The sequence below is a fragment of the Chenopodium album genome, chromosome 24, assembly GCF_948465745.1.
Source record: "Chenopodium album chromosome 24, dcCheAlbu1.1, whole genome shotgun sequence".
Lineage (NCBI taxonomy): Eukaryota > Viridiplantae > Streptophyta > Magnoliopsida > Caryophyllales > Amaranthaceae > Chenopodium > Chenopodium album.
In genome coordinates this window covers 26,793,647-26,808,946 of record NC_137857.1, presented here as the reverse complement: position 1 = coordinate 26,808,946, position 15,300 = coordinate 26,793,647, and the positions used below count along the sequence as shown (strand labels likewise).

General features: G+C 34.1%; 2 protein-coding genes across 4 annotated transcripts; one reads left to right on the top strand and one right to left on the bottom strand.

The window, feature by feature from the left end:
- Positions 1–1,049: 1,049 nt before the first annotated feature.
- On the bottom strand, positions 1,050–7,967 carry LOC145611545 (uncharacterized). 3 transcript variants are annotated; one of them, XM_081666887.1, is made up of 5 exons: positions 7,597–7,967; positions 6,073–6,192; positions 5,186–5,480; positions 4,204–4,377; positions 1,050–1,231 (listed from the first exon to the last, which is right to left on the bottom strand). In XM_081666887.1, the coding sequence occupies exons 2-3, from the start codon at positions 6,136–6,138 to the stop codon at positions 5,217–5,219; spliced, it is 330 nt and encodes a 109-aa protein (XP_081523013.1). In that variant the 5' UTR covers positions 6,139–6,192; positions 7,597–7,967; the 3' UTR covers positions 1,050–1,231; positions 4,204–4,377; positions 5,186–5,216. The 3 variants fall into 3 exon arrangements, with proteins under 3 accessions (XP_081523013.1, XP_081523011.1, XP_081523012.1); XM_081666885.1 differs by lacking the exon at positions 6,073–6,192; XM_081666886.1 differs by lacking the exon at positions 6,073–6,192 and having other exon boundaries at positions 1,050–4,377.
- Positions 7,968–8,156: 189 nt separating this feature from the next.
- On the top strand, positions 8,157–14,727 carry LOC145610258 (urease accessory protein G-like). The gene is made up of 7 exons (XM_081665569.1): positions 8,157–8,304; positions 8,461–8,649; positions 10,331–10,391; positions 11,558–11,759; positions 13,403–13,524; positions 13,602–13,706; positions 14,365–14,727. Exons 1-7 carry the CDS (start codon positions 8,219–8,221, stop codon positions 14,446–14,448), a joined length of 849 nt encoding a protein of 282 aa, XP_081521695.1. The 5' UTR covers positions 8,157–8,218; the 3' UTR covers positions 14,449–14,727.
- Positions 14,728–15,300: the final 573 nt, after the last annotated feature.

The window sequence follows — 15,300 nt, the reverse complement described above, 5'->3', positions numbered from 1 at the left end:
GTCTAAACCGCACTCTGTACAACCCTAATTATTATGTATTTGGTGTTCGCTTACTATACAAAAATAGCTAAATACATTTCATCTCCTTTGGACACAAGCTTAAGCAACTCCAACCTCTCACCCTAAAATGTTTTTGTGAGAGTGGTGTGTTAACCTTTAGGGAGCATGTTAGGCGAATATAATTGAGCACCACGATTGCTCTTAAGTCAGGAATATTTATCACGACATGCTGATTTTATTTTGATCAATCTTTTTAGGGAATATTTATTTTATCTCTAGTAGCCTTGAAAACACCTTTATTTACATTACTTACATTACGACATTTTCTCTTTGTAGCGCGTGCAACTGATTACACCATGTGGTCGCTTGTAAAAGAACAAAGTAACTCCTATAACACTGATCGAGTAACCCTTATAATACTAAACGAGTAACCCTCATAACAATAACGTAGTAACCCATGTAACATTCACCGAGTAATCAATACAACGTTGACCGAGTAACCCGTATAACAATGACAATTAGTCAATGTATGTATGATGACTGACCACTTGGTGTAACGGTGAGTTTTGTGATCCCCAAATTCTTTTGAATAATGAGATGCATGTGCGTTTAATGTTACTAGTTGAGCCATCGCGCGCGATGCGCGCGATAGCCCAATAAACTAATATTAAGTGTCGGTAATATAGTAGTTTAAGTGAAATGTGTAATAATACTTATTATATCGTTAAGGAGTAGAAACAATTGTCATTGTTTTGTAAAATAATTATATTATAATTTAATGTTTGTGAAAAATGTAAGAATAATTAAGCATTTTGTAATCAAGTATAGAAATATTATTCTTATTGTGACTATTGTCTATAAGTATATTAATATTGTATAATATTACCTTACCTTTTTAAAAATTACTCACCCTAGAAATCATATCATACAACCTTTTAAGTAGTTTTCTCCTCCCCTACATGTCATAATAGTTTGTCCACCTCACTCCTAAAAATCATATTCAAATTATACTAATTACCCTAGACGAAGGTTGCATCTTGTACAACATATTCTTTGTGGAAATAAAAGCTACCTTTGATTAATTATAGAAAGCACTGTCCACTGTTATACATCACAATTCATTTTGCTTAATTAATTAGTTCAGATTTCAGATCTAAGATCGAGCAACATTCGTTTCGTATGGTCGATATCCTTCACTTGCTTCAAATCCTCGACTAACGTGATTATCAACCTGCAGCATCAAATAAAATAAGAAAATAAACACCACCACTTTCCTACCAAACATATTGAAAATTTTGTATTCAATGAAAATAAACTCATTACCAGGTATGTATAAGTTAGTAAGAAAAGCAGATCTTTCAAAAAAAAAAAAAAAAAAAAAAAAAAGAAAAGCAAAATATAGGAAAACTCAAACAGGAGAACAAGAAAGAGATACACAAAATACAACAACCATATCCTTTACAAGCAAATCCTACAAGGCACATGTGATATATACAATACCCACAATTGATTTTACAACAGAATTTCATCATACATGATAATCACTCCACAATGTGTGAAAACATTCAAATATAATACGATTAATAAACAAGCAATTCAACAAAAACGAAAAGGGGGAAAACATTCAATAATGTTGAAGTAATCTAAAAAAGGGAAAAATAATTTGTCTTAGATAATAATTATATCAAATTTTAGGGGTATGGTATTAATTGTATTGAGTAGCAAAAAAGAGTTGAAGTAAAAGAATAGTGTATTAATTAGAGTAAAATTATACTAAAAAGTTTTTCATCTTTGTTCCTTCCTTCAAACTTATTGCAATTTTGCCTTCTTTATTTCACATACCATTTTCTTCCTATTTCCTTCATAGTATCTAAGTATCTTCAACAATTTAACACTTAGAATGGTCTCTTAAATTGTTTCTCACCTCTCTTTCTATCTCTCTCTCTCACTTTTTTTTAATGCCTTTGAAAATTATAGGTCAAACTTGCTCTCATATCACTCATTCATTCCTTTATAAGTCCATGGCCCAATACTCTTTCTCTTAGTCTCTATCTTTCTTTTCCATTTTATCCCTATTCTATTCTATATTAAAGACATTGAGAATAATATTTTACACTTGCTCCCTTTTTCCCGAACCGTCCCCATTCTATCTCCCAACCCCCCTTAATTTTTCTCGGCTTTTTTCTATATGCGGATATGCCTTTTTCTTCGACCTCTCTATCTATTTCTCACATGGGCCTTTTCTCTTTCTCTTCCCAACCTATCTCTCTCTCTCCTAGCCCTACTTTCCCTTATTGTTCTATTTCTCTCTTTTGACCCTTATTGCTCTCTCGTTGCCCTCTTTCTTATTCTCTCTTTCTCCCAACTCCTCTTTCTTGCTATATCTCTCTCTCTTCTTCTGGCTCCTCACTCTCAGGCCCTTTTTCTCACCCCTCTCTTCTCTCGGTGTGCCCTCTCGTCTTCTCCTCTTCTTTCCTAGCCTGCCCTTTATTCCCATTTTGTCCTCTGTCTCTCTCCCTTTTTCCACCTCTCTCTCTTACCCCTCTATACCTATTTCTCTCTCCTTTCTATCTTCCACTCCTCCGCCCCCCTTTTACCTTACAATTGAATCTTTTGTTCTAAATATATTTTCTAGTAAAATCCATATTACAAACAAACAAAATATTTTTTTACAAAGTAGAGAAAATGCTCACCTTAAAACACAGCCTCTTACTCCTCAATTCAGCCAATAGATTAGCTTATAAAACTTACAAAAACTTATAAACCATGAAATATTATCAACAAATCATCACAACCGGATCCAACATTCTCAAACCCAAATAAATCTAATCAATTTAATCTAAAATTCAATCCAAATGGATACCTAAAACATCAAACAAACCCCACTTAATAAATCAACTTAAATAAACCAACTCGGATAAGATCAAGCAATTGGATCATCAAGTTAATAAGGCATTGAATAATTGAAGATACACCCAAAGAACAAAGTCTATGGAAAATCAAAGGTTTTTCCCCATAAATTAGCTTGGTAGAAAGGTATACTACTCAGCGTCCCTTAATACTGTATATTTGGTACAATATTTGTTCAATTTACTATTCCACTCTATGACTCTATCTCAACCACTGTCGATGGTGTACAGCTACAATATACGTACTTTTCATGTCTAATTTGAGTTATATTATGTCAAATTTCTAATCAATACCAATACAAAGTGAGCTTCACCAATATCGATTAAAAAAAATTGTCAATTAAATTTTAAAAACCAAAGAGTATTTCTCTTTAGCCTGATCACTTAAAAGAAACACTACAGGAAGCCTTAATGGAAAATAATTTTAAAAAATAGGCACGCTAATTTAAAAATATAGATTTTGGGGTTCATAACCCCAATATTACCTTAAAGCATTTGTAGTCAAGGTGTGGAAAAATATAATAACAGAACCATATAGATTAATACTCCTTTTCCTAAACTCTATTTGATTAACAATAAACTGACAAAATGTAAAGGTCTCAGGCTCACCTCTGATGTAATACCGAGTGCCGAAGATTCCACAACAGCTACCATCAATATAATTAAAGTCAAATCTTGACAAGCCCCCCAAAGAAAATGTTAATCCAAGTAAGAAAAATAAGAGGACAGGTCAAGGTTTCCATGATATTAGCTCTAGTTGAATTAGATATGCATAGAAGAGAGACCACCATAGGAATCGTCTGTTAAATGTTCAGATTTCCATTTTTTTCAAAAAATTCACTAAGTTGTAGCCAATTAGTGTGGCAAGACCCTTTTAATTGGCCATAGCTATCATGACAATGCCTAAAACAACTACTAATGCATATTACACTCAACTAATTAATTAATTTGTCCATAACCCCCTTCTTTATTCTGAGAGCTTATGCACAACCATTAAGCTAAACCCAACAAGATGTCAATTAATAAAGCTTACTTTAATTGGGACAAATTAATCTAAGATAATTATAATAATACTTTTTCAGCTAGAGACTAAGGGGGTAATGCTCTTGTAGAGCTAAAATAATAAAAATATGATTAATTAAATATGTGTTGTCCTATCACTATATTATTCCCTTACCAAGCACAGAATTCAAACACCCAAAAAACAAAATCTAAAAGCCTAATAAACATATTTATACTGTAAATACAATATAAAGGTATTACTATGACAAAAAAAAATTCTGAAATTATATACCAGTATACTATTTTATAGTCCTGGGATTTCGGGTCCTTCAAATTCAAATCCCCACTGGAATTGGCTTCTCTTCGAGATAGCATATTCAGCTTCGTCATTTGCCTCTTTGTAACACAAATTCATTAGGAGCGAGAATTGTCCCTTGACCTGCATATGTTGATATAAGAGACATTCCTACAAAAATCAACAACAAAATTCAATCAATTTCATTTTCCCAAAATTTGATTTGAAAAAACAGCCAACTTCTTTTCATTTTATATAATTAATTAACGTACCAAAGAAGAAATCTCAGGCTGTGTTATCCCACAAAATATCATGTCTCTTCCCTCGCCCTATTTTCATAATATTCCTCATGGTAATTCTAATTTCACCACTCTCTCATGAAACTACCATATTGGAGTACTATTTTTACTTCACGCAAAACAAATAATATAATTCACTCTACATAAGCAGATGAAATATTACATTCTCCTAATAAATTGCTATGATCACTTAAACATATCATGTTAGACACCTAAACTTCTTCCCATCCATCAACATGATTGCATAAATAAAACTTGTATTATGTGAAAGAATAATTAATGTACATTTCACCAATACGGTTTTCACGCAAATATCACTCGATTTTGTTTATGAATTTCTACTGCAAATATCCTAGAGCTGACTTTCATTGATCTTAAAGACCCGATATCAAAGTGTAAGTGAAAAACTATGTAATCGTTGCAAATAATATGAAATAGATGTAGTATATAAAAAGTAAAGATGTAAAGTATCATACTCTGTCAAGTTCATCAAGCTCATCAAGAAAAGCAACTAAAGTTTTGATGAATACTTTATTATTCTTCGTGATCAAGTTAATTTGAAAGATACGAAAGTACGTTTATACCTGTCCCTAGTAATACAGATGACAAGCATAGCATTTCATAATTATTCATCGCATAGCATGTTTTTTTCTAAAATTCTTATAATTATCTAGTCTAACCTTGTTTAGAGAGAGGAAGATTTTGTTCTTTTTATGACTTCTTCATTTCAGCGGCCACCTCTGCTTCAGCTTTCTCAAGCAGAGCCTGTTTGAACATGGCACGCATTGTTTCCATATTCTCTTGGTTAGCACTGTTTACATCTCCAGCTGCCTGTGTTTCAGCTTTCTCAATCAGAGCTTGTTTATACATGGAACCCATCATTTCCATATTTGCTTTCTCTTTCTCCATCTGCATACACATAAGAACTCCCACTTCCTTGTCAACTGGCTTGAAATACTCGTTAATATCACCTTCCTGCACATAAAAATTAATGAAGTTGTCAAAAGCCTTGAATTCACTAAAGGTCAAACTCGAATGCAAAGTGCAAAATTAAAAACTATAGTACAAGGTACACATATATATGATTCCCTTGTAGTCAAATTAAGCATAACTTGCAAATTTATGATGTCATGCCAGCAACATATATATTATATAAATTTATAAATAATTGCTTGCCTGAAGAACCAAGATTAATAGTTACATCGTGCAAACCCTACTATAGTTAGGGATTCAAAATGATTTTAATAAGATAGCCTTTCTCCAAATTGGGTAAATGCTTAAGCATAAGCACATATGAAGTACTTTGTATAAATGAGACATTTTTTTTAGGAAATCTCTAGAAGATAAATGTGAGCGTCAATTTCAAAGAATTTTGGAAGTCAGACAAGTATTTTTCATCTCAACACTGCACAACTTGCAAGATGCAAATTCAGTACTTAAAGAGAGAGTCAAAACGTAACTTTCCACTGTCAACAAGACATCAACATAATTACGTGCAACAAGTAAAAGATTTCTTGCAGTCCAATCATAAGAGTTACTTGCATAATTAACCAGTAAACAAACTCACCATCTCTTCCAACCACTTATTTACATTTTGCATTTCTTCCACCATTTTTCGAATTTTAGACAGCATAATTTGTTCAGGGATCTTTCTTGAGGCCTTTATTTATTTATTTTTTTCTTGTGCCTGAATAGAGAACACACGTGGAAGAAAATATCAATTTAACTAATCAATATAAAGATCAGAAAGATAATTAAAAAAATAAAAAAGGGTAGATGTAGGCCCCAACTCATTTCTCCTGACATATTCCTTAAAATCAATCGATTTGGTATAACATTTATATCATCCTTACTGATGTAATGGTGTAATGATGTAATCAGTCGTCTCCAAATGAAAAGAAACAAATATTATAACAATTGATCGATGAAAAATACAGCCTTGGATTCTAACTTAAAGCAATATTTATTCGCAAATGCAGTAGTACAACAGAAAGGCTGGGTAGGGAAATGGGCTAACAGTTGGTGTTCTTCATTCAAACATGGGAATTGTGACATTACAATATTCTCTAAGTATCTGCCCCGTCATCTATTCTACGTAAAGCTAAACTGAAAAGCTCTCATTGTGAAAGAATGTAAACACTCCTTCCTTACACCCCAACGGCCCAACCCCATGGCTCCATTCCCCACATGTTGTTCTTCTATGTGTATCTAGGGTGTTAAACAGTGATCTATATCATATGCCATGGATGGCTTCTTTTACTCTCACACATAGCCAATGTGACACATCCTCACATCTCAACACTTGTTTTCTCCACCCTCATCACTTGATTATTCTATGATATAAAACTTTTCCTTAGGATAAATCAAAAAACATGATAACATCAAAATCTTAGCTTATGCTCCCTTGATAAACGAATTCATGATCAAGGTACCCTTTCACTCAACCTCACATCAAGCATGCAAAAACAGTAATGAACGCCAAAAGCGTGTAAGCATTAGGCAAATGGAAAACATTCACCAAACTACACCAAATGTATACATTTCGAAGCAAAGTGATTCCATAAATGATCATAACAGCAAAAGCTATACACAGGTCACATAATGTTTAAATTAACAACTCCAAAAGAAGTTATCTTAAAGACAATTCAACTAATTCCAACACATTACAGGTGAGGACCTGAGGTAGAGTATATCTAGTTGCTCTCAACATTCGGTCGATTGACAAATTATTACAGCATAATTGTTGTCAATCCTAAAGGAACGCCTTTGAATTTGGCAAATTAGTATCCCACAATCCTAATCCCCCCAACAAAACCTTCTAACACAATACATCCATTCGGGCACAACAAAGAGTTTTCCAAATGATTAACAAAGAACCCAAAATAGAGTAACAAACATCATCATTAATTGTCTAATTTAGATATTTAGCTCCTGAATTTCACATTAAAACACCCAATTAAACTCTTTCATAGAAATTGCGAAACCAAAATACGCTAATATAGAAATCCAACCAAATGTCAACAAAAATCCTAAATTAGAATCAACAATTGAAATTGACAAAGAAAAATAAAAAGGGGAGGAGAGAAAGTACAAATCGAAGACGCTGCTCAAGCTGGAATATGTAAGATCGAATGCGACGCTCTTCGTAACCAGAAAGAACCCTAACATAATACATTGCTTTCTTCCAAAATTCCAATAGCCTATTCATCACACTCTTTCAATTCTTACAGTTTTAAACTTAATTTAGGAATTTAGGAAGTAATGCAAGCAGGAAATTAGGAAGAAACTACTCATAATATTATGAATTTGTAATCTCTACAGATTCTGAAAAAAATGGAGGGAGGAGAGATGGGTGCAGAATGGCGAGTGAAGAGAGAGAAAATAAAGTGAGAAAGGATAGATGGAGTGATATTGAGAAAGACTGGTTCAAAGGAGAGAGAAAGTAAATGGAAGAATTTAATGGTGGAGCATGAAAAGGGGAAAAAGCAGGACTAAATGAAGACCCAGTGCTGAAATCAAGCATGGAGGGCAATTTCGAAAATAAAAAATAGCTTGAGGGTATAAACGGAAGAACACTATAGATTTCAAATAGTAACACAACTTCTGGTTCTTAAAAGGGTAAGGATATTGAACTGTCTAATGAAACAAGCATTAGTGACCATAAACAAGCATTATATCTCGTCATTTCACAGTCTCACTCTCACTGACTAACAATGGATTCCCAAAATCTTCATCCTCATTCTCACTCTCATGACCACCATAACCATGGCGATCACCACCATCATCATCACACCCACGAGTAATTTCTCCCTCTTAACCCCTCAAACAACATAACCAATTCCTTCAATTCTTCAATTTTTTTGGCATTGACTTTTATTTTCTGCATCATTTTTCACTCTTAATTCAAACAAAATACTGAATTTTCAATTAGATTTCTTTGTACTTTATAATTCAGGGAAAAACAAGGAATTGAATACACAATTCGTGATGGAAAAGTATATCACAGCCATGATGGATTAGCACCACATAGTCATGAACCCATTTACTCACCTGGGTATTTCAGCAGAAGAGCTCCTCCTTTGATTACCAGAGATTTTCATGAAAGAGCTTTTACTGTTGGTATTGGGGGTCCTGTTGGTACTGGGTAACTTTTATTTTTCATTTTCTTTTATGTTTTCTATTGATTTTGTTCTTGTTTAATGCTATACTATATAGTTTGTTTACCAATTATTATTGTACATTGTTTGTCAAATATGGAGTATTATGGTATTTTATTGATGTAGTGGATCTGACAAGGCTCCACCACCTGTACGGCACGGCACGGTAGTACGTGGTGGTGGTGGCTGGTGGGGTTGTTCCTCCACCTAAATTGTGGGTAAGGTACAATGTGGGTTGTGCTTTAGTGGGCTGTGTTGTTGGTCGATTGTGGGCCGGTTGCCCGGTTGGTATTATGACTTATGAGGTGCTTATTAATTAGTACTCCGTCTATCCGGATTAAATTGTCACGTTACTAGTTCAAATTCATCTTTGAAATCATTAGTTCATTCTAAATTTATCAATGTGACTATTAGTTTCGGATTGGGGGTGTTTTTTTTTAGTTCTCCCTATGATTCATAATGATTGTCTTGGTTTTAGTTGAGGGGCTGAGTTTGTTAACTTGGTTTGTTGTTAGCCTAGTGCCCCAATTTTAAGTTTTAATTTATACTGAATATACTGTAACTGCCTGTTTGGTAAGATTGGCCATGAATTTGTGTGTTAATTTTAGATGAAAATCATGTCATTATCTATAGTAATGTGAGTCATTATCCTATTTTTTTCATAAAAATTCATTTCCACTTGAAAGACGGTATTGCTTCCGTTTAGGGGAAGTTGCATGGCATAACACATGTTAAAAAGTAATGAAGATTTATGAAGAATAAAACATGTTTAGGGGAAGTTGCATAGCATGGTAATGAACATGAGCTTTCCTTACAAATTTAATTATTATTTTCGCTATTGATGTCCACTTATGTAATTACTTCAAGAATATGTACTAAATCAACTTCACTTCTTTTTTATTAGGCTTTGTCCATCTTTCTTAATAAATGTGAAAATTAATATAGGACAAACACTATAAAGTCAGCCTAACACAATCATCTGAGGGCCAGGGTCATGCTCAGTTGTGGATCTCTATGTCCTGGCCATGGGGGCCCATTATTGTACCATTCCGGCCTAGTGCCAATCTTGGTTTAGACTAACATTTTTACTCCTACAAGGCTACAAGTGCACAGAGATTCTAGCCTTACTCTTATGATCTTATGATCACAAAGATGGCCATTTTCATTAATCTTGAAGGGATAGATAATTGACTGACCTACATTCTTTCCTGGCTTAAATGACATGTTCCAGCGACAACTAGCTTTGGAAAGAACAGAAAATCCATGATAATAGAGATAATGGCTTCCCGAAAAGGGTAAAGAAGATTACCTTCCTTAGAGAAATGGTCTTTCCTGATAGGATTTGGTTGACTGTCACTGACCTCACTGTATGTCAACATGAAATGCTATCAGGCCTACCACCATGGCTGTATGTCGAACCTTGAAAAACTGAGACAGAAGGGGGGATAAACAGTTAGATAATCTGTAAGGAAGATCACTTGTTTCTTGTCAAAGATGGGTTTAAGTGCTAGTTTCTAGCTATATAAGCGTTTATAATACTCCGCCTTACTGAATTGCTAAGAGTCTGCGGCTGTCAGAGGAAGAATAATTTGTTCTACTCTTAACTTTACTGAGAACTAGAGAAGTGGAGCATTGTAATTCTGATAATATCTGGTGTATTGTATGCAGGAAAACAGCTCTGATGCTGGCTTTGTGCAAGTGTTTGAGGGACAAATATAGTCTTGCTGCTGTAAGTTCAATTGCACCTCTTAATGTCCCAATGTTAAGAAGCATTAACTGTCTGGATACTGGTTAGGATTGCATTTTTTAATATTTACTGCATGATGAGATTCCTGATTATTATTATTTTGGTGTTAGACTGATTCTACATAGCTCTATGTCAATGGCATTAAACGTGTATTACATTGGGAATATTTAGTAACAGGATGTTAATCAAGTGGATCATTACTTGGTGGAATAAAGTCCAATGCTATTGTTATATCAAGAACATATATGGATGTGTCTGATTTAGTTTTAGATATTTTTTAAATTCCTTTTATTTTGTGGAAAATGTTGCTGTAAAGATGCTTCATTCTAAACTTTGAGCCTGGTTATCTGCCGTTTATATTTACCCTCTTATGAACTGGCAAATTTTAGGGATACAAATTTTGGCCTTTTAAGTTCTAGAAGCCTATGGCAAAGTTCGACATACAGTTGGGGAATATATTCATAGAAATATGAAGTGCCTATATGTTTTCATGAATTATTAGCTCATTTATATGTGAAAAAATATTGCCCATTGGCTTCAAATGATGGTATATTAAAAGTTTAGTCAGGAATATTTTTTTTTTTAAAAAAAATGGAAACTTTGAGTGAAAATTTTTACTTGTTGATTTCAACTATTTGTTTCTACTATTTGTTTCTCTAACCAAAAACTATTATAATGAGAACAAACGAACATTACTTTCTTTCCACTATATAATGGTTTCAAAGATTAACTTAAACAAAATTGTTTTTAATACTTAGAATTAAACATTAGAAACAATCAAAAACTTAACTGAATGCTACATATATAAATTACTTGTATTTCACAATTTAAATAGCCTCCTGATTTACACAAGATGCTTCTTAGAGTAAGCAGCTTCTCATTGGAACTAATCTCCTGTCTAAGATCTAAGCGTAATAGCACTAATCAGCTTTAGGAATATCTCCACACGAGTAAGTCTGTGGTTTGAGTCTTGCAACCAATACGCCAAATGGTTTTGGAGATATGTTATTTGAGAAGGGATTGACATATTGAACGACTTTAGGTTCAGGTCTTTGGCTAAGATGGCGGGTGCATTCATATTTGAAAAATTGCATATTGATTATATTGTCTATGTCACCTTTTAATGGAAAAAATTTGTGGTGATATAGGTGACTAATGACATCTTTACAAAGGAAGATGGAGAATTCTTAATAAAGAATGGTGCACTTCCAGAGGAAAGGATACGTGCTGTTGAAACAGGCGGCTGTCCACATGCCGCTATTCGTGAAGATATTAGCATAAATCTTGGTCCTCTTGAAGAGCTTTCAAATTTATACAAAGCAGACATACTCCTTTGTGAATCTGGCGGAGGTATTAATACGTTGTCTTCTACGTAATTGATGTCTTATATAGTTATATGACTGAACATATTATCATCTGCTAGTATCTATACAAGTATATCGTTCCTTTTATTGGTAATTGGTGAGTGTTGCGATCATAGTCTATTAGGATTACAGGATTGGGGAAGAAAAGCATTATTCGGCATGAAATAGAATGTGAAAACTATAAATCATGCCTGTGTGGCTGCAAAAGGTATCTGATTAATAATTTGGGATGTGTGAGTTGTCCCTTGTGACAAATAAAGGAAATGGAGATAGGTGATTACTAGTATCCAGCCTTACAATTTCAGCCTTCTCACTTTCTAAAATGCTCATTCTGCATGACTGCTTCTGTTGTGATTTATCAGGAATTTGCTAGCTAGCCTTGGCTGATGATTCTGTGTGATGTACTTCACGTATCCATGTCTTCTTCTACTGTTCAAAAAATTCATCATTGTTTGTAGCTAGTCACAATTAAGATTCTAAATACTCCCTTTAACTCATTTATTTCAAGTTAAAAAAACTGGGATGCCCCAATACTATATTTATTATTATTATCTGCTTTGATAAAATTATCACCACCGATGTAAGTCCACCTTTTCGCTTACTACCTTTACCTTCTCCATTGCATCAACCCTTTTCATCTCACATTTCTACATGACCTCTTACTACTTCCTTCTCTATCCACCTTCAACTTTTTTATTCATATCTAACCACTTTTAGCCTCCATGTATTACTTATTTTAAAATACGGTCCAAATCCTATGTAGGACATAACTATGGCACTGATGTACAACATAGTATACTCTCTCTACCACATTGCAAACCAAGTTCTATCTTAATACAGAAAGGACTAATGGAGTAATGGGTTTGTGTAATTAAATAAAAATAAGGGATGGGAACTTGAAGTATGGTGATGAAAGAAAAGCTTACTATGTTTTTGCCTTTGGATTAGAGAACCTGAAAAGAAACAAAGGGGAGGGAGAGAGATGGATCCATTTTGTATGATGTAAAAACTAATAAGGGGTGGTAAGTGGACGGATCCAAGTTCCTTTTCCAATCCATCCTAAGTTGGAAATATCCAAGGAAAACTTTTGTATACACCCGGTTTTCAGTAATTTACTGTACATCGGATACACTTTTGTCAGATTTAGTGTCACTTTTGTCAAATTTAGTGTCACTTTTGTCAAATTTATCAATGAAGCATAAATAACTCTTATATATGTCAGGGTAACTTTTGTGTGTTTTAGTGTAACTTTTGCACATTTTATTGTCACTTTATAACGGATGTTCAGTAATTTATTGAACATCCGTTTTATTTAAAAGTTTGTCAATATCAAAGGGATAACACAAGCGTACTCCCCCCCCCCCCCCCCTCCTTCCTCCCTCGGTCCTGTAACGGCTGTAAGGTTCAAACATGAGACCGACAAGAGTTAAAGTCGATGTTTGTCATCTAAGCTATGTATTAGGTATTCAGGTATGATCTTTACTCAGCATATATATATGTATACTCATTATTTCCAGTAGGTGTAATAGCAACTTTATATATGCATGTGTGCAAATTATGATATCTAGGTCAAGGCATTGCCTGGCCACACTCTAATTGCTAACACAACTGTGTGCATACTTCGCACAGACAATTTAGCAGCCAATTTTAGCAGGGAACTGGCAGACTATATCATTTACATAATAGACGTATCTGCTGGAGATAAAATTCCTCGCAAGGGAGGACCAGGCATCACCCAAGCAGACCTTCTTGTATGTATATTTTATTTTATTGCCGTAGTTTTAATGATGGTCCTTGCATAGCCTTGCTCATGTTTATTTTACTGCAGGTTATAAACAAGACTGACCTTGCCCCTGCAGTTGGAGCTGATTTGGCTGTCATGGAGAGAGATGCTCTTCGTATGCGAGATGGAGGACCATTCGTCTTTGCTCAGGTTTTCTCCCTCCCTCCTAAGTCCCAACCCTGAGCTTTATGACTCAAATTACTTATTTTGGCTATTGCAGAGCATTTTTCCTAGTGCTTTTTCCATTACAACGTATCCTCATTTTCTGCCTACATTTCTAATGGTAAAAGACAGCACAAAATACCAAGCGTGTTGTTTTGACAGTATACATCTAGGAGCAGCATAGGTGTAACCAACTTCTGAAGTTAGAAATTACATGGAAATAGGAAATGCAGCTATGGGGGATCGCTGCAATGCAATTATCAATTTTCTTTCATTTAAGAAACATGTGATGATGTGAACGCAAAAACTAAAGCAAGAAAGAAATAATTTTTCTTTCAAATTCTTTGCTTAAAAAGATAATGGTAACTGAAGAAGATTTTTTAAGAGAGAAGAAATATGTTCATTATGTGTCTCTAAAGATCTTGAGGTGGAAACTTATTGCTCTTTAAAAGAACATGTTTCTAGAGTGTCAAAATTTTTAGGAAATCTGACCTTCATGAGAGTAACTCTTCATCAAAGGTTAGGTACATCTACATACATTCAAATATATTAGATCCACCTCTTGGCTTGGTTGATTTTGAGCATTTTTACATCTCGTACCACTGATTTAGTTTTGTATTAACATTGATGAACCATTTTTGAACAGGTGAAACATGGGTTAGGTGTAGAAGAAATTGTCAACCACATTCTGCAGGCCTGGGAAGTGGCAACCGGGAAGAAACAGCACTAGTCACTCAGTTCACAGATCTCCTCAATGGATTTTTTCTACTTTCAATAAATTTGAAATGCTTCTCTGTTCATAAGTAGAAGGTCTTTTGGTGTGACTGCTACTGTCTTCCTGCTTTTGTAATTATGGTTTGATATCAGTTAATGGACCTGCAAACTCAGCGTTGCCGTCCTATTATTTATATTTTCATGGATGATAAAGCCAAGATACAGTTTGTACATGTAGAAGGTGATCTTTCATAAATTTAGCAATAGAGAGCAAATTTGGCTTTCCATTTGCCAATGACATGTTAATTACGGAACTTGTTCTTTACTTCCTGCACTATACAGTTTATACTCCGTACTTCGTATATCGGTTAATTTGAGGCAATAGGGTTATTGAAAAAAAAAAAAAAGAAAGAAATTGCGGGGTGGGGAGTATCCTTCATTTCCTAAAATCCTAAGGCCAAATTAAAGATGGAATCACATTATGTGGAATTTGAACCTACGATATTGTTAGAGCCTTCAAACTTTTCCTATCTCAATAGATAAGACACATTATAACATAACAAAAATTTATGTATTGGACACCTAGGGGATATTGAATCTGGATTGACATCCCTAATTTTTTTTTAGTGTTATTATCACAATTCTATTTTGCGGTGGCCTTATTACAATGTCATGGCATTAATTTATTCTTGAGATGGTCAGTTAACTACGTTAATTAAAGGTCATTCATAACAGTGGTTTGGGATTTGTACTGGTGAGATATCACATCCGAATTTTGTATAGGTTTTTTCTATGGTCATTAACCTATGCCTTTTGAAGATTTGAGGGAAGGATTAAACACCATTGTCGAGTAGAAAACTAAAGCATC